The sequence below is a fragment of the Nothobranchius furzeri genome, chromosome 4, assembly GCF_043380555.1.
Source record: "Nothobranchius furzeri strain GRZ-AD chromosome 4, NfurGRZ-RIMD1, whole genome shotgun sequence".
NCBI classification, from domain to species: Eukaryota; Metazoa; Chordata; class Actinopteri; order Cyprinodontiformes; family Nothobranchiidae; genus Nothobranchius; species Nothobranchius furzeri.
In genome coordinates, this window is record NC_091744.1 from 81,544,584 (window position 1) to 81,565,114 (window position 20,531).

Sequence of the window (20,531 nt, forward strand, 5' to 3'; positions counted from 1 at the left end):
CTATGCGTAACATTTAATTTACTTATTCTATGCGTAACGTTTTATTTACTTATTCTATACGTAACGTTTTATTTATTCTAGACGTAACGTTTTATTTATTCTAGACGTAACATTTTACTTATTCTAGACATTACATTTTATTTACTTATTCTAGATGCAACATTTTATTTACTTATTCTAGACGTAACGTTTTACTTATTCTAGACATTACATTTTATTTACTTATTCTAGATGCAACATTTTATTTACTTATTCTAGACGTAACGAAGGTAAACTTTAATGAGGATTCTTTGCGGCCAAATAATAATGAAAAACCAAACGAGTGTGAATTTTTAAAATGTTTATTAACTGAACAACAAACAGGATAAAACCAAAAGTCTTCATGAATAAACTAAGAAATAAATCTGGATGTTTCTGTGTTTTGACTCCAGATGAACACCAATAGCATAAAGCAACCTAACATTTACATGAAATCTGAAAAAGAAGACCAAATATATGATTTGATTTCATCTAAATACGTTTGAAATTTAGGGCCTTTTACATATAATTTCATCAGAGACAGTTTTGAACCTTTACTCACAAACACATCAAACACACGAGCTGCTGACCTCATATCTGAATTCTTGCTGCATTCAGGCAAATATGATGAATGTAATAAAGACACAGCTCTAATAAGGAGTCAAACTAGTTTTAAAAAAAGAGAGCAAGTATAAAAAAACAACAAAAACCTGTTTAAATTTGTTTTAGGAACAAAGTTGACATACACAACTACCCCAAGATGACGTCACAAAAACATCTAGACGTGTTTGTGTTCCTACGCTCGGGGTGTTACAGAGACAAAAATGTCTAATGTTGCCTGAGGGACTTAAACACTTAAATGACAATCATAAATATTTAACAGTTAGCATTGATGGCTGTTTTTTAGTCCAACATGAAGTAAATAGAAGCAGAAGAATCTGGAGCTCTAGAAGATGTCTGCTCCAATGCTCCAACGTTCTAAACACTATAGGGGTTACTGTGTGTGTGCGTGTGTGTGTGTGTTCCAATTAGTGCCGCGGTCCACTCAGTCGTAGGTGAGGTATACCTGCAAAAGGATCAACACAAATTTGTAAAAAAATAATAATTCTTCAAGTCTTGTTGAATTCCTGAACTTTCCAACAGCTTCCAGTGTGGACGATTCACATAGAAATTAGCAGAACATTTAACCTCAAAGTAAATCTTCATCTTCTTTGAAATTCTAGCTTTTTCTAAATCTCAAATCTACTTCATCATGATCACGGCGTTTTGTTGCAAGCTCTCACCTGGGCCAGACAGCAGTGGAGGACGGGAGCCCTGTAGCGACGGAGGACCCATCCTGGCCCCGTGTGGGCCCCTGGGGCCAAGGTGGAGTAGAGGTCCGTGATGGAGGAGGGGTCCCCGGGATGAACCTGGGCCGCCGTAATGTCCGGATGGGCCCCCTCTTGGGATTGGAGGCCCTAGGGGCAGACTGGGAATCCGATGCAATGAAAGGAGCGGCGGAGGTTTGGATTTGGTAAAAGAACCTGAAGAGGAACATATTTCAGAATTTTCACAACTCCACTGGATTTGGTTCAGGATGTTCCTCAACTAAATCATCTAAATGGTAAATGGTCTGAACTTTATATGGTTCTAAAAACCACCAGCGCGCTTTACAACATAAACAGTCATCTATCCAAGCAAACACACATTCACACACTGGTGGTGTGAAGGTTGGTTTATGCTTGAGGTCCGCAAAGCTCCGCGCGGAAAAGTTGCGTAATTTTGCGTCATTTTAACAACCACGCCCCTCCACCGCGCCTCCGCACGGCCCAGAATTTCCGCAACGTGCACCTCGGAAAATTTCTAACCACGCGGACGGACAGACGCGGAAAAACATGGCGGACCGGCAAGAACTAGTATGGCAGAGGTTCGTAAATACAGACAGTTGTATGATTCAGCTCTCAGAGATCACCGTGATCAACATGTTGTTAATAATTCTTGGAGAGAAATAGCTCGCACTGTCGGAAAAGACGAGAGCGCTGTTAAATATGCTGAAATGCCATGTTGTAAACAGAAATTTCTACTTCTACTATGGTGTAGTGTTGGGTGCATGCTGTAGAGCTCCATGCTGCCCCGTTCAGTTTGGGAGAATATCAGCTCACCGCAGAGACGAGCTGCATGAACCATGAACGCTGCGAGTTGTGAAGCGCGTTCCATCCGCGAGCCGCATCACCGCGCGGAAAGTGAATGCGTCAAGCATAAACCAAGCTTTAAACTGCAATAGCCATAGCTGCCCTGGGGCGCACTGAGAGGCTGCCGAGTACTGGGACCGCCAGTTCCCCCAACCACCAACAGGAGGCATGGTAGTTTGTGTCTCGTCTTTAAGCTAATGCAGGAGATAGGTGTAGGACGCTATGTTCAAGTTTAGCCTGCATGTTGGTTTCTCAGTGAAGGACCTCTTTAAAACTCTTAAAAGGTGCAACGTGACATTTCTCCCCCACTGATGAGATTCATTAAATATGATCAGTGTGTTGCTCCTAACCTGGTGTAGGCAGGAGAGGTGCGGGTGAAGGCTGGGAAAATTCCAAAAGGGACCCTCCCGGTAGTGGTGCAGGCTGAGTAGGTCCAGGAGGAGTAGGGAGCAGAGGAGGCGGTTTCCCCAGTCCAGAAGGCACCATCTCCCCCTTCTCGTCCTCGGTGTCTAAGGCCATCGCTTCAAAAACAGATGAAAGGAAGAAAAAACCAGCAGGAACTTAAAGACTGAAGTAGGAGCGGCTCAGTCTGACTCAGTAAAACCATCACCCGGCGTCTCACCTTGCAGGTGGTCCTGTCGAGAGCTGACATACTCCGAAATGGTTTCCAACTCCTCAGCGTACAGATGCACCCCCTCGGCTAAAAGCAAGAGCAGATTCCGTGTCTCAGAAGGAACGATGTGCCGTGCGACCTTTTCTCGATCCAGGAAGTCGTCCAACAGCTGCGACGCCTCGGCTGCGATATCCGCAGGGTCCTTCTGGGGGGATTCTTTGACGAGTCCGCGGCTGTACTCGGCTTGGACAAAGTCCAGGGCCTGGTCTTTAGGCATGTTGCGGTGGACTGGAGGGTAAATGGGGTGTTAGTGCTATCGGGTGAATTAAGGCGTGTGTAATGATTTTGGGTTTTCTCGGATATCCGAGATGCTTTTTGTTGTTTTATATGATCAGAAATTGTCAGGAAGGTTGAACAAAAGTGAGTATTTCTGAACTTTGAGTTTTTTAGAAAACACCAGAGAGGTGTGCTTCTTCTGAAAATCTGTTTTAGTAAATAATTCTTGTTTAGCCCTGAGTGTGTAAATGGAAAGTTTAAGCAGGATAAAAATGAGTGTTTATAAATACCCCCCTAATCAACTGAATCCAACAATGAGAGGTGGTTTTAGTCTTTCAAAGGTGCAGAATTATTATGGTGTCATGTCTTTGGGCAAAAGTATTTTAGTTTTCTGTTTTGTGATTCAGTCTTTCTAGACATTTTATGCACTGTTAATGAAAGCATGGTGCAATAATTAGAAAAGTAATAATCAGTGATGTTTTTTTGAATTTCAGCTAATTAAACAGCTGAGTGGAAAGCAACCATCACAACCTGAGACATTTCAGAGCATTAGGTCACCTGTTCTGTTGGTGAGACCAAACCTCTGACAGGAAAAATCAGTCATCTACTTCATTAGAGTTTCCTTTCGGTTCAGTGGGACAAAAGCAAAACAGGACTTCCTGCTATTCTGAACATGATGCAAAACTCGGATCTGATCGTTTCACTTGGAGCAGCAGAAACTGAAAGATGCTCGATCATAGAAAGACGTCATAATTGTGATTATCTGAGTTTTCTAAGGTGGCCCAAATGGTTAAAAAAATCCAAAAGGCAACCAAATAAGCAGCAACACAACAACTTTACCTACAAAATAAGTCGTAATAAAACAGAAATTTCAAGAAAACAGAAGTTGTGCTCGACAGGTGATGTCAATGTAGCTATCCCCGACAAAACTCGTTTCCCTTAGGTCTGGGACACACGCTTTTATTATCAGTGTTCATAACTTTTCAGAGCAAACAGCATCCAGGACATCTGGAAACGAGTTGTTGATTTGTTGAGAACGCGGTATTGAGTATTTGTGTAGTTTATGTAGGGATGCTGGTTGACCATGAAATATAAATCCCATTGGCTGTTAATCCTCCAGACAAAGAAAAAAGTTCTGAAAGAACAGCTAAATGCTCATAGCTGGTGCCCGACATGCCCCAAGCTCTAAATGTGTTTCGGTAAGATCGCCGGTCCGCTGTAACTGTATGGGCATGCACCCCGTCCCGTGTTGGTCTGCAAAAGTGTTTACACAGACATAAATATTCTCTTATTAGAGAAATGCTCCTAGTTTTTGGAAAATTCATGGAAACAAATTGTGTCAGGGATAATTTTCACGGTCAACTTTTTTTAATATAGCGCCTTCACATGGCCAACGGGCCAAACAATGTGCTGCACACCATCGCAGAGACAAATTTTACACATAAAAACATAAAACAGACATGGACTAAAACAAACAGCAATCAAACCCAAAGATCCAGCGCAGCGCCCATCGTTCAAACGAGTGAGACCGAAAAACAAGCAGCAGCCACCTACTAGCACAGAGCCTTGTGACTAAACCAAGCAAAAGTCTGTTTTTAAACGGCTCTCATAAGTTGCTGGGCGAAGGGGCCTGCTTCACGTCTGCCAGCAGATCCTTTCTGAGCATCTGTCCCATGACCAACAAGGTGCAACTCCCTTAAAACTTGAGTCTATGCTTGGGCACCATCATCAGTCCCTGCTCAGCTGACTGAAGGGGGCCCGATGGGGTGTACAGGTGAATCAGATCAGACCGTCCCTTTAAGAATTCAAAAACAAACAAGATTACTTTCGATAACTACTTTGGAACGACTCCTGTTGATCACAACTTGGGTATTTCTGTTTCGATATTACTTCTGTTGTAGGTAAAGTTGTGCTGCAATTGACTTTATGTTTTGCTTTTTACTGATTTGTACGAGCCATCCTTTTAAAGTTGTATGAATTCTGTTTAGAAATAAATAGGTTCATCTCAATAGGTCTCAACAGAGTTTATGATGTTGCTGTGGCTCAGCGCATGAGGGTTTAATAATGGAAACATATTTTCAGTCACCAACGGTGTGCTCCTGTTTTAGTGCTGTATTGTAAAAACCTTGTGACACATGCATGAATTTACCCACTTTATTCCCTTCTTTTAATGATAATTAGAAGCCAAAAACACAAATTTGAATAACTGTTAAGTCCTAAACGAGAACAAATTACCCACTTTCAAAATATGACACAAGTTGTAATACCTTGGTTTTGTTCATGGTTTTTTGAACTTTAGGTTTAGTTTGTCTGCAGAGTTGTGTATCTAGGAAGAATCATGGTGACATTTGCTGCTAAATTCAGTGAAGCTTTGCTTACTTTTTAATTATTTATGTGAAGATCTTAGGTGTGTTCTTGCTGTGTCTTTCTAAATCCATGCTTTCGTTCTTTTTTAAACACAGAAACAGTTTTGTTTATCTGTTTGTAGCTACAGTTTCGCCGACGGCTGCCGGCTTCTTCAGGCTGACGCTGATGGTGGCGCGTCACTTCCTTCTCCGTTTATCTGCGGGCAGCAGAGGACGTTGTCGCCCTCTACTGCCCGCTCTCCCCTCTCCGACGATGCAGTCCCATGCGTGGTCCAGCGTGTAAACTCCGTCGTCCCTGTTCATGTTCATGGTCCCACATCCACGTCTCCTTATCTCTATTGCTTCCTTGATCCATCTTTTGTATTTTTGTTGTTCAGTGGTTATGATCCGTGTGTTGTCCCAGTCCATTATATGGTTTTCTCTTAAGCAATGATCTGTTACGGCTGACTTTTTTATTGTACTTTCTGCTTCTTCTTTTGCTGCTCTTGTGTGTTTACGATTTGCCTCTTTCTCGCACTCCTTTCTGTGTTCTATTGTCCATGTGTTGAGTTGGCGTCCGGTTTCTCCTATGTATGTTTTATTGCAGAGTTTGCATGGGATTTCGTAGATGACTCCACATTTTTGTCCAGCTGATATTTTGTCTTTTGGGTGTACTAGTCTGTTTCTAACTATTGTGTATGGCTTTGTTGGTGTGTTTATGTTGTGTTTTTTCATTGTTGCTCTTATTTTTTCCGTTATGCCTCTGATGTATGGTAGGGTTATCACTGGTTTTGGTTCTTGTCTTTCTGGGTTTCTGGTTCTTTTTTTGGGTTGTTCTTTGCTTTCTGTTTTTGTTTGTTGTTTTCCTTTGTTTATTGCCCATGTTGGGTATGCGCAGGTCTTTAAAGCGTGTTGTATGTGTTTGTCCTCTTGTTTACGGTCTCTCTCTTCTGTTATTATGTTTGCTCGGTGATATAATGTTCTGATTACTGACATTTTGTGTATGGTGGGGTGTTCTGATGTCCATAATAGATATTGGTCTGTGTGTGTTGGTTTCCTGTATGTGTTTATGTTTAGGGTCCCGTCGGTCTGTCTGGTGATTTTCATGTCCATAAATGCTATGCTGCCTTCTGTTTCTAACTCATAAGTGAATTTTATGTTGCCCGTGTCGTCGATATTGTTTAAGTGTTGTGTTAGTGTTTCTGTTTGACCTTTTGGTATGATTTCTAGTATGTCATCCACGTAGCGTTTCCATAGTTTTATTTTGCAGTTTGGGGGGGCGGTGGCTATGGCTTTTTGTTCCAGGTCTTCCATGAAAAACTCGCACAGGGTGGCTGATAACGGGTTACCCATGGCGAAGCCTTCCAGTTGTTTGTATATTGTGTTTTCGTATGTGAAGTAAGTGGAGTTAGCTACCAGTCCTATCAGTTGTGCTATGTCATCTGCTGTGAGGTTTGTCCTTTTATGTAAAGTTTTGTCTTGTCTGATTCTGTTAACTACTATGTCTATGGTTTTTTGGGTTGGTGTTTTTGTGAACAGAGATGTGACGTCGTGTAAGATGAGTATGTCGTTGTCTTCTATTGTAATTTCCTTTAGTTCTTTTGCCAATTCTATACTATTTTTGCAGTGTTGGTCTGTATTTCCTAATAACGGGCTGATGATTCTGCTGATATCTTTTGCCATGTTGTATGTTGGTGTACCTATGCTGTCAACTATTGGTCTAAGTGGGGTGTTTTGTTTATGTATTTTTGGTGTTCCATATATTCTTGGTGTTATGTTTGCTGTGGGAATCCAGTGTTTGTACATTTTTTCTGTTATTTTGCCTTTTTCGTGCAGTGGCTTCAGTAATTTTTTCATGTTTTTCTTAATGTTTTCTGTTGGATCTTTTTTAAGTATTTCATATGTATTTTTGTCCTCTAGCATCTGTTTCATCTGTTGTTTATATTTTTCTCTGTCCATAACTACTGTGGTTCTTCCTTTATCTGCCGGTAGAATAATTATCTGTTCATTTTTGGATAAGGCTGTCATGGCTGATTGTTCTTCTTTTGTAATATTGCTGTGTTGAATTTGGCTGTTTTTTAATATCCCAACTATGTTATTTCTGAGTTCTGCTTTCTTTCCCTCATCTGTGATCTGTTGACATGCTAGTTCTGTTGCTACAATAAATTCATCATATGGTATTACTTTTGGTGTGACTGCAAAGTTTAAACCTTTCTTTAATATGCTCTCTTCTGCTTCTGTTAGTTTGTATTGTGAAATGTTACATACCCATGAGTTTGGTGTGGAGTTGCCTTGTATTTCTCCCCTCTTTTTCTTGTTTATGAGTCTGTTTAACTTCTTTATGTGGATGTGGGACCATGAACAGGGACGACGGAGTTTACACGCTGGACCACGCATGGGACTGCATCGTCGGAGAGGGGAGAGCGGGCAGTAGAGGGCGACAACGTCCTCTGCTGCCCGCAGATAAACGGAGAAGGAAGTGACGCGCCACCATCAGCGTCAGCCTGAAGAAGCCGGCAGCCGTCGGCGAAACTGTAGCTACAAACAGGTAAACAAAACTGTTTCTGTGTTTAAAAAAGAACGAAAGCATGTATTTATGTGAAGGTTTGAGCTTTATGTTGATGTTTAAATGTTAGCTTAACTTGTTTTTTAGAGATCACATTTAGTTATGTGTTGTGCAAAATACACTTTAGGACGGCACAGAGGGCTGTGTGGTTCGGGCAGAACGAGGGGTTCAAACTTACTTTTGAGGGATTCTGAAAATATGATAACTGTGCAGGAAGACAGAGCTATGTTTTTCTGCTCCACCAGTATGCATAATGGGGAGCCATCAGCGCGGACATCCTGCAGGGCCCGGGTCAGGCCCGATTCCACTTGTAGGAAAAGCATTTCAACCGATAGACCACGCTCCTGCAAGCTCTGGCTCAGCGATTTGGGGTAATCCCTTTGAGAGGAAGAGAAACACTTTGTTAACTTGACATTCCTGCTCTAGTGACGTAAGTGGTATAAAGAGGAACCATTTCTGTGTGGAGTAGAGTTTGTGCTCTGATGAAAGTAAGTTATATTCAACAAAACTTCAAAATTATTTGTTGGGTTTTTGGGGGCAGAAAGTCAGAGTGTAATATGAAACCTTGGCTTCTGTATGCTTGTTTCTGTATTAAAGTTCCTAGCAGCCTAGTGTAAGCCGGGATCTCACCGGGACATGGCTGTTGGAAAACCCATCACAAGCTGCACTCGCGAGTTTCCCAAGTGAAACAAGTTTAAAGTTTTACAGGTCATATTTCCTCTCACAATACTCCAAGGTAAAAGAGGGCATCAAGGATCTGTCTTCGTTTAGTTTGTGACAGGGATGTCCCGTTCCGATATCGGCCCAAAAACACTGCATCAGGTTAGAAATGGCCTGCATTTGATATAGCGCCTTCTGGAGTCTTGGAACCCCCCCAAGGTGTTTTACAACACAATCAGTCATTCACCCATTCACATGCTGGTGGGGATGAGCTACAATGTAGCAACAGCTGCCCTAGGGCGCACTGACAAAGGCGAGACACCACCGGTCCCTCCGACCACCACCAGTAGGCAAAGGGGGTTAAATGTCTTGCCCAAGGACACAATCACAGCGACAAGCTGAGCGGGGCTCGAACCTGCAACCTTCCGATTACGGACAAACACTTGTCTTGCTCTTGTGCCATCATCACCCCATAATATGGGACTGCATCAAAATTCTCCGATATTAGCAATACGTTCCACTTTAAATTCCATTCCAGCAATTCTATCCTCCATCAGCGCCCAGCTCCAGCATGCAACATCCACATGATCAGAGCAGTGTGTGCTAGCAAAGTAGCTAGGAACAATGTCGGCCATGTGGCCGTATTTTTCGTTAAGTCCGAAAAAGACCGTTTGGCTGAGTGCAACACTTGTCATGCACAAGTCCCCATCCCGTGGTGGAACAGAACCGAGGAAGATGAATACGTCCAACCTCATCGTGCGTTAGAAGCAGAATCACAAAACGTTGCAGGATTTTCTGTGTGTGTGAAACTGAAACTTTAGACACTCAACTTGTAGCAGTTGGTCAGTGAACAATATTGTGATATTTTCCTTATGTCCCTGACCTCAGCTGTTCACATTTATGTAACCAAAGGTTAATAAAAAAATTGGTAATTTTTTATACTTGCTGTTGCTGGTTTTTGTTTTCTGTTTGAGTAAAATCACCTGATCAGGCCTTTTATACATTCCACACTACGAAGTAGGTAAAAGTACGTATGATTTGTGCTGATATCATATCGGATTGATTTCGGTATCTGTCAGTTCTGATGGATGAAATATCAGTATAGTATCGGTAAAGTGAAAAAAGTTGTATCGGGACATCCCTGGTTTGTAAGTCAGAATGTGAGGCGACTTTGGGACGAGTTAGAAACCAAAAAACTAAGTTAGAGGGGATAAAACTAGAAAACTGACACAAAATTGCTTGTTTATTTGCAGATTTGACACTCAGAAACGTGTCGTACGCACTAATTCAGTGATTTTAACTCAGCATTTGTGTATTTACCTGTAACTTGGTGTCTCCAAACAGCCCGGTGCCCGGTGAGATTCAGGCTTTAGTCATAGCCGTGACAGACGAGGATTTTTATATAAAAAATGACATTTCTGTCTGTAATATCCCTCAAGAAGGGTTTAAGTCAGATTTTTACAACTTCCAACTCATGACAGTCAATTATAGCAAAATATGTGCATGGTGATTGACTAAAACTGTGACAACAGGAGGGACAACCAGAGTTTTGTTTTTTGCACTTTCATTTAAAATACTAAAGAATAAGCTTCAGAAAAAAAATTATTTTATTATGATTTACCCCAAATTCACAATGGAGGCATCAGCGGCACGGAACAGCAGCGAGACGATTTACTAGACGAGTGCTTCGCTGCCGTCCTCCTTATTGGGCTTACAAGATCACAAACTCCTCGAGACTTCAAAGGTCCCGGTATGTGAAATCACGTTTGACATTCCTGTATGATGTCACATATGTTGTTCCTCTCTACTGCCAGGATATAAGCCATGAAAAACAAGCCACTGCATTTTTCATAAGACGCTGGGAGTAAATAAGCGGTTAGGTCTCATGTATTGGTGTAATCAACACAGATATAAAATCTCATCTCTGCAATGGTCTTTAATTTTGAAAATTACTAAACGTTTTACACTGAAATCGTATGTGATTTCCTGTCTAGCCTAATCCTAACTCATTCGCTGCCAGCGTTTCTGCAGTTTTTACTGTTTTTTTAACCCTTTGATGCATGAATGATGAAATCTTCAACCATGATTTTTTTAACTTTTTTTTTTTCATTTGTCTTTAAGTGTGAATGAAACAAATTTCAACAAATATTTTTTGTAAAATTTTATAATTTACAAATAATTTATTACATGTCCACTTCAGTGGGCAGCGTGCATTCTGAGCATGAAATATGTTGGCTCGGCTTCCTGAAGTCCAAATGGAGGGACTCAAATGCAATAAAGTCTTCAACAGCTGTGCTTAATAGCAAAAACAAATAAATAACAATTTTGAGTACCTGTCCACTGTAGTGACCGTTATGCATCAAAGGGTTAAGAGTCACAGAACATTGCGCACTAGGATGAGGTCGACGCCAAAACAACCAAAACAAAGCGGAGACTCACCTCTTACATCAGGAAGAATCCGTGTGTTTCGAGCGTTATACATTCTTTCATAATCCGTTGTTGAATTGTGATTGGCAGAGGCTTTTCCGGTTCGCGCCTCACTTTTTTTAAGGCAGCGGCCCAAAACGATCTCCTAACACATGGATTTTCTGCTTCCTGATCATGTGACGTATGCGGATGAAGATCGGCTTTAGAGCTGAGATGTTGGATCTCACAGTGCGGGGGGCTCGTTCCGACGCCCACACAGTAAAAACATGCAAATGACAACTTTAGTCGTCATTGGCAGTGAATGAGTTTACTGTGGAAATTGACGTTTGCCAGAAGAGGCTCGCGGCAAAAATGAAACCCAGTACTAACTTTAGCGGTGCAGCGAGCCGCACTTGAAATGTTCCGCGCCACGGTGGGTTTGAATCAACCCATAGACTAATGGATTCAGGGTTTCCTCCAGCGTCCTATAAGCCTGGCGGGCCGCCCCTCGCCAGGCCAAGCGTCCACCCCCCACCCCCAGCACACACTCTGACGGGGCTTAGCATGTTTACTGGGGGGCCCTGACGGATTCCTTTAGAAGCAGCAACGTTCCACGCCGCTGATGCATCCAGTGTGGATTGGGGGTCAGTCTCTACAGAAACTCCTCTGCTGTTTGTGTTTGGTACAGGCAACGGTCAAGCCTCCTGTCTTGTTTGACTTGTGTGTGCACCGATCCATAAACAGAACTGCAAACATTTTTACAAAAAGGTCAACAAAGGCTTCGTCACATACACAAAGCAAACCTAAAGTGTTCTTACAGGTTCCATTAGAATGTTGCTTTTCTGCTCAAATGGGACTAATTTGATTGCAGAAATTATTATATTATATTTTCCACCTAATAATCCCAAATCCTAGCCATGCACCAAGTTGTGCACATGCATTTCCCTGACCACCTCCCTGAGTTTAAACCTGCTCCTGCTGCAGGGAAAAGTGACATAAAATCAAGTAGCTCAGCAGGTAGAGCAGGTTGTCCAGTAATCAGAGGGTTGCAGGATCCATCCTGGCTCCCGGCAGAGAATGCTGCAGTTATGCCCTTGGGCAAGACCTTTCACCCACCTTGCTTGCTTGTGGTGGTCAGAGGGACCGGTGGCACCTGTGTTTGGCAGCCTTGCCTCTGTCAGTGTGCCCCAGCGCAGCTGTGGCTACATTGTAGCTCATCCCCACGTGTGTGTGTGTGTGTGTGTGTGTGTGTGTGTGTGTGTGTGTGTGTGTGTGTGTGTGTGTGTGTGTGTGTGTGTGTGTGTGTGTGTGTGTGTGTGTGTGTGTGTGTGATTCACTGTAGTGTAAAGCGCTTTGGAGTCCTCCGACTCTGAAAGGCGCTATACAAGTGCAGGTCATTCATCATTACTTAAATTATGCTTGTATTTGAATAAATACAAACATGTTTGATGAATTCAGAAACAGCTGTGAAGAACATTTAGATGTATGTTTTGTATGTTCATGAATCGGAGTAGGAAACAAACTCCGCAATCGTGTAAAAATATTTGTTCTTTAGTATTTTGAATGAGAAATTCGGTGTTAGGATCACAACTGTAAACATCCTGGTTTTCAATGTGAAGAAGATTTATGGTTTGTGTGTGTGGCGTGGCTGGGACTCAACAAGAACACAGAATGAAGCAGGTTCAGAGGACAAGCAAAGGAAACTCCAGACACTTCTCCAGGTTGATCCCGAGGCGTTCCCAGGCCAGAGGGGATGTCTGGTAACTCCAGGGAATTCTGGGTCTGAATGTGATCACACTGGATTTAATCTGATAGAATGTGCTGTTGGGAACCCTGATCCTGAAATTTGGAGCAAACTGTGTTTGAAAACCCTAAAAGCCAAAGACTGATTATTTTATGGGAATTTCAGCTGATTTACAGAATCTTTGTGATACCAAGTAGGGATGTCCCGATCAGGTTTTTTTTGCCCTCGAGTCCGAGTCATTTGATTTTGAGAATCTGCCGATACCGAGTCCCGATCCGATACTTTTGATACATAAAAAAATAATAATAAAGAAAAGAAACAGTTCCAGAATGTTCCTTATTTTTTATTTGATTACCTTTTTATTTTAACGTTTAACAACAGATCACTTCTGTGAGGTAGCTTGAACAATCAAGTAATAAATAACAAATTCTTCACTTTTGGACTTTATTGCAAATATAAAAAGTCTAATATAAAAACAGATAGCACTTCAACTTAAAATGCCTGGCAGGGGTCTATTTTGCCTCGGCCCCCAAAATGCTTGGATACGCCCCTGGGCATGGGACGGAGTTTTGAAGATGATCTGAATTGTATCAACTATATAAAAACTACATGCTGATAAATTATTGCTTTATACAGGTACAAACGTGTAGTGGGATCAATCTATCTACTTTATTTTTTAAGAACTTTGTTTATTTTTTCTTGGTTTTTACTTTCCCGTCTTCCTGTCCTGTCTGTCTCTGATCTTCCTGCATCTCCCAGTCCTCCAGAAAAACTCCTGCCTGCTTCCTTCTTTTTCACCTCACAAGTCACTTTTTAACTAGCAGATCAAATTGATCTACTGACCGGAATAAAAGCGGAGTGTGCGCCGCGCTGCCCGGCTGCGCTGGTGACGAGCGCTGCAGCGCGGTCCACACGTCATGCTCAAATACAGACAGAACTTACCAGAGAGAAAATGAACTGATACGAACGGCCGTGTGTTAATTGTATATTTTTGGTGACGCCACTTAGAAACTTAGAAAATGTTACTGTGGCCGTGTGCAGAACGCAGCTGGAGTTCATGAATGATCAGCGGTCTGCCTGCCGCTCTGCCCAAAAGAACCCCCGCTACTCTGAGTCCATGTAAATAATATAATAAAGGTAGAAACTGGATCTTTTCTGTGCTCCTTCTGGGTGTGTAAGTTAAGGGCATCAGGGGAGCCTGACAACCTTTAAGGAGAACCAAGTTGCTCTCCTGTAATTTGAACCCAGTATCCGAGTCCGGATCGGAGCTTGGATCGGGAAGTAAAGCCCGAGTCCCAATTAGTCTGAAACCACGTGATCGGGGTCGATTTCCAATCATGTGATCGGATCGGGACATCCCTAATACCAAGCATGGAAAACCATTTAGTTACTTTGTTTAAAATGTGAAATGAAAAAACAAAGACGTATCTAGAATATGTTACTGATGATTGAAGATTAGCAGCAATTAATTTTTCACAAAAAAAAAAACACATTTTAATTATTTTTATGTATGGTGATGAGTAGAAGATGGCTATCATTTTACTTTATTTTAATAAAGCAGTGTGTGTGGTGGAAATGGGAATCTGCAGTTCCAGAATGAGTTACGGATAAAACCTAAAGATTTTGTCTGCTGGGAAAAAAAACATTAATCAGGGACTTGATGTGAATTATTAAAAACTCCTGATTGAAAAATTCAATCCACAGCTTAAACGGATGGTTTCTCTTATGTTGTTTTATGTGTCTTTGATGAGATTTCTGACTGTGATGCAAGACTGCGTGGTTCAGTCTTGTTGGGTGGAAGAATCAGTATATTTTTGTTTTTATTATATCAGAAAATTGTGTTTTTAAATGTAGAATCTTGTAGAACCCCTAAATAACACAAACAGATGGTTTTATCAGAGATCAACCACATTTACATTTAGAAGTTGCCATTTAAAACTGAGGAACATTTGCCCAGAACTATTTATTTTCATCTTCACAGGAAGAACTCACAGGCACTTGTTGGTGACCGAGAGGACCACGCAGTCGGCCGGTTTCCTCTCCTCCTGGACCTGTCTGTAGAACTTCTGGTACAGGGTTTTACGTCTGTCTGCCGGGGTGCAGCTCTCAGCCTTCACGACTGAAACACAGATGGAGAGCGGTGAATGGTGGTTTTAGTAACCTTAAAGGGACTTTACGGAGGTTTTAATTTTTATGCTCGCAATTGCCCCCTTAGGCCAAAAGCGTGACGGCAGCTTCAATAGCAGGCTCGTGCACGAGGCGCGCATGCCATACGTGCACACTCCTTAACAAAAGTAACAGCTGAGACAGTCGTCCGTCCGTCCGTCCGTGCGTGCGTGCGTGTGTGTGTGTGTGTGTCCCGGAGGACAGAGGACAGGAGAACACGCAGCTAATTCATTAAATAATTTGGTTCTGTAGCTTTCTCTTCAGCACAGCCGACAAAGGTTTATGATGGGTCAGTCCTCCTGCATGCTCAGATCATTCCCTTCCCTTGCTTGAAAAATTGTTCCAAAATGAAAGTTGAACCCACATCTTTTTATCTGTGAATTCAACGCCGTTCGGCGAGTCTCAAATAAAGAATTTGTGCATCTTACTGTAAAAAAATATTCCATTAATGTAAAAAAGACACTAAATAAACTTATGTTCACATCCAGAATCAAACCCAGGTCTTCTGCATGGGAGTCAGACATCTTACAAGGTGAGCTACACTCTAGTAACATTGAATCTAACATTTATATCCTCGATGACACCTGAAACAACGTCAAACCAAAAAACGGTTTGAAGCGACAATGGCTATTTTGTTGTCAATGGGTTGCAGAAAGTTCTACAGAAAGTAGCCAAGGGTCCTCAGAAATGTAGCCAGCCTTGTCACTAGGTGTTATGAAGTTGGCACTGCCTCTCTCTCTGCTGCTAAAGCTACGGATAGCAAATGCTACGGGCGATGCCTGAGCGTGAACGCGCATGAAGCAGCCTGCTCGACCCGAGCATCTCTCTTTTTCAGTGATTTTACAGAAAAACAGGCAATCACAGTAAAAATGCCAGGGCTCATTCTGCAGGACCAGGGCATTGCAGGAGAATGTATGAAGAAGAAATTTATTATTTCTATACATGTTTTGGCTGTCAAACTTCCATAATGCCCCTTTAAAACAGGCTTTGCTAGCTGCAACCTAATTAGTATAAATAAATGTGTTAAGCAGAAGTGGTTGATTAAAAACGCTATGAAAAACCATTTTAGTGAATGTTTTATGTGTTGCTTGTATTAAATAAAGAGGCTGAGTCTCACCTGTCGGCTGATGCTTGAACGTTTCCACTTTGACACTAGAGAAGGTCTGAAGTTGTTCCAGTTCTTCATAACTGACAGAAAAGCAGTGAAAAAAAGTATTTAATCTTTAATGCAAACATTTTAGATGTGATCATTTCTGGAGTTATGATCATTTTTACTACAGCTGAAACATACCGTTAAAAAAAAAACGCCACTATGCGATAAATATAAAACGCTTGTGGTTCACTTTAAATGGATAACTTGCCCAAAAAAAGGAACACTTAATTTCTCTTCAGGTTTCTTGACATTTAGCGTTTTGCAAAATTTGCAGCTGAATTGTTGATTTGTGGTATTTTAGATACAAGTGACCTAAACACACAGGTGGGGTTTGTGCCGGCGTAACTGATGTAGTTTGAGCCACGAGCACAAAAAAAACACCAACAAGGACAAAACCAAGCTGCAGGGCTGAGGAATGGCAGCTCAACTCGACTTCACAATAAGATAAGACTAAACAAACGGTAAGAAAACAACAGGAACTGAAAAGGGTCTTGAAACAAAAGATATTTGGAACAAGGGGGAAAGTCACAAGATAAAAGGCATTAGCACTGGATCAATAAGTATTGTGTGAAGTTAATTTGATGCCGGTAAGGCCCATCACAATCTACTACTGAAGGTCCCATATGGGAAAAACACTATTTTATGTGCATAGAACTGCCATTTCTGTGGGGGGGGGGGGGGGGGTCCCCCGGAACTGCGCTGCTCTGGGTGGCTGCATGTTGGAGTAGATATGTTGACTACACGTAAGTTTTGCCTTTTCTTGGACATTTTTTCTTCTAGTTTCTCAAGAAAAACTGTATTTTGTTGGACTCTACACTTTTCTGTTTCTGGTGCTGTGAAGCTTGGAGGATTTTTACTGCTATTTTTTTAGCTTTTTTCACTTTTTGAGCATTTGTTGTTATGCATAACCATGGCAACAAGATGGTTTACAACCGGGAGCAGCTGATTGGAAAGGCTGAAATAATACCTCAACTGAAGCCACAAATCCCAAATGAGCTGAAACGCAAGTGTGTGCAGAGCGGGAGCAAAACGGAGACAGAGAAAGAGGAAATTCAAACCATCTCTTCCATCGACCATAATGGGCAATGTGAGATCACTGGCCAACAAGACAGAGGAACTCCAAGCCCTTTCAAGGACTCAGCCAGAGTTTCGGCAGTTTCGGAACCGCTGGAGGAGATAATGCAAAGAAGGATTCTCCAGAGAATCAAGAAAATGATGGACAACCCTGAGCGTTCTCTTCACAAGACTGTCCGACAACGGAAGAGTGTCTTCAGTCAGAGACTTCTTCAGTTTGGCTGCAACACTGACCGCTACTGGAGATCCTTCCTGCCAACAGCCATTGTGATATACAACAACTCTTTGACGACTTGATTATTCTTATTATTCTGAGCTACTACAGCAATCAATTTCCCTCTGGGACTAATAAAGTATTTTTGAACTGAATTGTTTTTTCCAAAGAATGCCATTGATAAAAAGTCCACATTATGCAGAATGTAGTCTGGCCATTGATGGCTCTCAGTCATGGGGTGGAATCTACGGTTGTCTTTTAAGCTGTCTCTGCGTGCTATTGGATAGCAAACTACGTGGTTGGTTAGCTAGCTTAGTAGTTGCAGCTTCGGTGGCTAGCGGGTAGTAACTCACTTATAGATTTAATTTAACAAACATATACACAATTTAAAAAGTAAAAGCTCATTATATATTTATATCGAAACTTATACGTATAAAATATAACGTTATCTCCCGTGTCACATGACCGACGTGGAAGCCGCGCTCACGTAATGCAAGTCTGTTTCATGTAACCGTTTTCTTTGACCAAGGAAGGACAGTGTCCTCGTAAGCAAAGTGCCATGACATTGAGAAACACCCAGAGTTTTAATTTATGTTTTACGTTTGTTTTATATTTGAAGTTAAATAAATATTAAGAGACTTATTGACTTATTTAATTTATATTACACACAGTGAGTGTTCAGTTGTCTTTCACAATCAATGTGCTGCTAAAACATGTATATATATCTGCCTTAATAATCGGCTTTAGATATCGGCAACAAAACTCTTTAGATATCGGCATTGGCCTTAAAAAACCATATCGGTTGGCCTCTAGAAAGAGCTACATAAAAGATTGAAAAAAGACATTGTTTTTCTAAATAAACACGCTAAGTTGGTTAGCGGCTCCTGCAGAAAACTTTCACTTTATTACAGAAACAGAAATATATCTGACACTTGATAAAGTAACAAAACTAATTTAATTGTAAAATTTATTTTTTTTTACCAGTCAGTCATGTTTAGCATTAGGGATGGATAACATATCTGCATCAATATCGGTAACGGCCGATGTTAGTCTTTTTTTTTACATATCGGTATCTGTTCGATAAATAAAACCGGGCCGATTTTAACAACTGATATTTTTTCCATCTTGTCTCCATTTGTTTGCCTGTTTCAGAGGGTGAGGGGGGTGATGTGTAATTGTTTATTCATTTGAACAGTGAATGAAATCATCTCAGAACCCTAAATATGTATGTTGTGTTGCATAGTAATGCAAATTCAGCTTTAATAAATTTCATTCTATACAAAATCTACTGATTTTAGAAGCATTAATGTCAGTATATCGTATCGGCAACTATCGCTTATCGGCCATAACAGTGATCTTAATATCGGATATCAGCCCAAAAATGTCATATCGGTACATCACTCTTTAGCATCAATATGCCCCGTTTTCCTGTGGGAGTAGCTACCAGTGCAAATTTTGACATTTAATAGACTAAAATGCTGTTTTTAGAGGAAGTAATCAGCATACAGTACCAAGGGTAAACAAAGTAACATAATACATTACAAAATGCATTTTTAAGTATTCAGTATTTTGTAAATAAATACATTTACAAAGTAATCTCCCCAATACCGGTCTTGAATTAATTCTAAAATATATAAATTTATGCTGATGCTATTTCATAAACTTTAAACACCAATATAAACAGTCACAAAGTTTCCATTTCTTTACTGATATACCCATAAAGACCTGGTATCAAACCCATCTGTGTAGTAAATACCTACCGAGGTATGTGTGGTGTGAGGTTACATGTATGTTGGAGTAAAGCTTTACGAACATTAGCTGCTATAATTTTTAGTGCCGTGTTATGCCAAAAGTTTCTAACTGGATCTGTTCAGACTAGCGGTTAGCTCATGAATTTGGTCTGATAATCTGCGTTTCTCCAAACTGATGTTGTTGAAAGAACCATCTTCCACCATGACTGCGCGCAGACGGAATAAAACACATTAAAATAAGATCTGCATGTTAATTTGCAGCAACGCGTGTTAAAATGCGGCTGGAGGTCTCGTGTAAAACGGGTACCTTTCCAAGGCATCCTTTAGCTCTTCGGTCCTCTCCTCCCTGCTCGGGTATGGAGCTGCCCTCCGGTACAAACGGACAGACTGAGCACTGAAACACAAGCAGGAAGAAGCCTATTTAAACCCATGATTACATCTAACTAAATGAAGTTTAGCTGTGATGTAAAAATCGGTATTTAGCTTTCTGCGCTTGCTAACAGCCGGCTAACTACTGATGCTAACATGTCCGACAACAGACCCACCTTCCGTTAGAACTGCCGGGCCTCCGTCCTCCTGAGCCGGATTTTGCCCAAGACGACATTTTGTCTTAGCTTTGATGGACGAAAACTTTTAGACAGTAAAGAAATATACTAATGATGTTTGCACTGGTGGTTGAGAAGGGAGGAAGATTAGTATTGATGGTGCTGATATAAGCCCTCTTAAATGCCACTATCGCCCCCTGCTGGATGCCCGGCAGAAACGATTTTTATACAGCGCCTCCCAAGATGAAAATCATGAGATGCTTCACAAGATGACAGTGGCGGTTTTACCATTAGCCATAGGTCGGCGGCCGCCTGTCGCCCTCGCACTCCTCTGTTAATCCCACAATGGACTATTCCTTTAAGACGCCGATGCACAAACAGGAAGTGATTGAGTCATTCCACTCCAATCCAGTTGGTGGCAGTAATGCACCAAATTGTTGTTTGCCAGTGCCATAAGACCACAAACAAGAAGAAGAAGATGATGAAGGAGAAGAAGAGAGGCAGGACCGTTCGTAACAAACTCAAAGCAATAGTCAAAACATTAAGCATGAAATGGAGTTATCCTAGTGCCTCCAACAAGAGAAAGAAGCAGCTTGCTTGATAAACACTTTTATCTTCACTTCCAAAAGTGACGTTGTTTTTCAACATAAACATCAAAAGGAACCAGAAAAGGAAAGACAATGGAAAATGTTTAAAGGGAGGAAAGCATAGACCAAACTGGAAAATAGGAAAAAAAGAAAGAAAGGCAAAAGCACAGGAGCACTGACAGGAAGAAGAAAGCATTCAAAGGGAGAGAAAGACATGAAAAAAGAGGAGGACTAATAAAAAG

At 41.4% G+C, this 20,531-nt stretch overlaps 1 protein-coding gene across 1 annotated transcript; it reads right to left on the reverse strand.

The window, feature by feature from the left end:
- Window positions 1-854: 854 nt before the first annotated feature.
- Window positions 855-19,894, reverse strand: si:ch211-216l23.2 (nuclear receptor coactivator 5). The gene is made up of 9 exons (XM_015965118.3): window positions 19,703-19,894; window positions 19,465-19,551; window positions 16,083-16,153; window positions 14,792-14,918; window positions 8,168-8,367; window positions 2,812-3,090; window positions 2,540-2,710; window positions 1,302-1,541; window positions 855-1,084 (listed from the first exon to the last, which is right to left on the reverse strand). The coding sequence occupies exons 1-9, from the start codon at window positions 19,759-19,761 to the stop codon at window positions 1,047-1,049; spliced, it is 1,272 nt and encodes a 423-aa protein (XP_015820604.1). The 5' UTR covers window positions 19,762-19,894; the 3' UTR covers window positions 855-1,046.
- Window positions 19,895-20,531: the final 637 nt, after the last annotated feature.

Excerpts from the sequence above, each read along its gene's own strand:
- si:ch211-216l23.2 (XM_015965118.3), bottom strand. The coding sequence starts at position 19,761 with ATGTCGTCTTGGGCAAAATCCGGCTCAGGAGGACGGAGGCCCGGCAGT. Across the intron at positions 19,552-19,702 it reads CCCGGCAGTTCTAACGGAAG|TGCTCAGTCTGTCCGTTTGT; the intron begins GTGGGTCTGTTG and ends CTTGTGTTTCAG. Across the intron at positions 3,091-8,167 it reads ATTTTCAGAATCCCTCAAAA|TCCACCGCAACATGCCTAAA; the intron begins GTAAGTTTGAAC and ends TTTACCCTCCAG.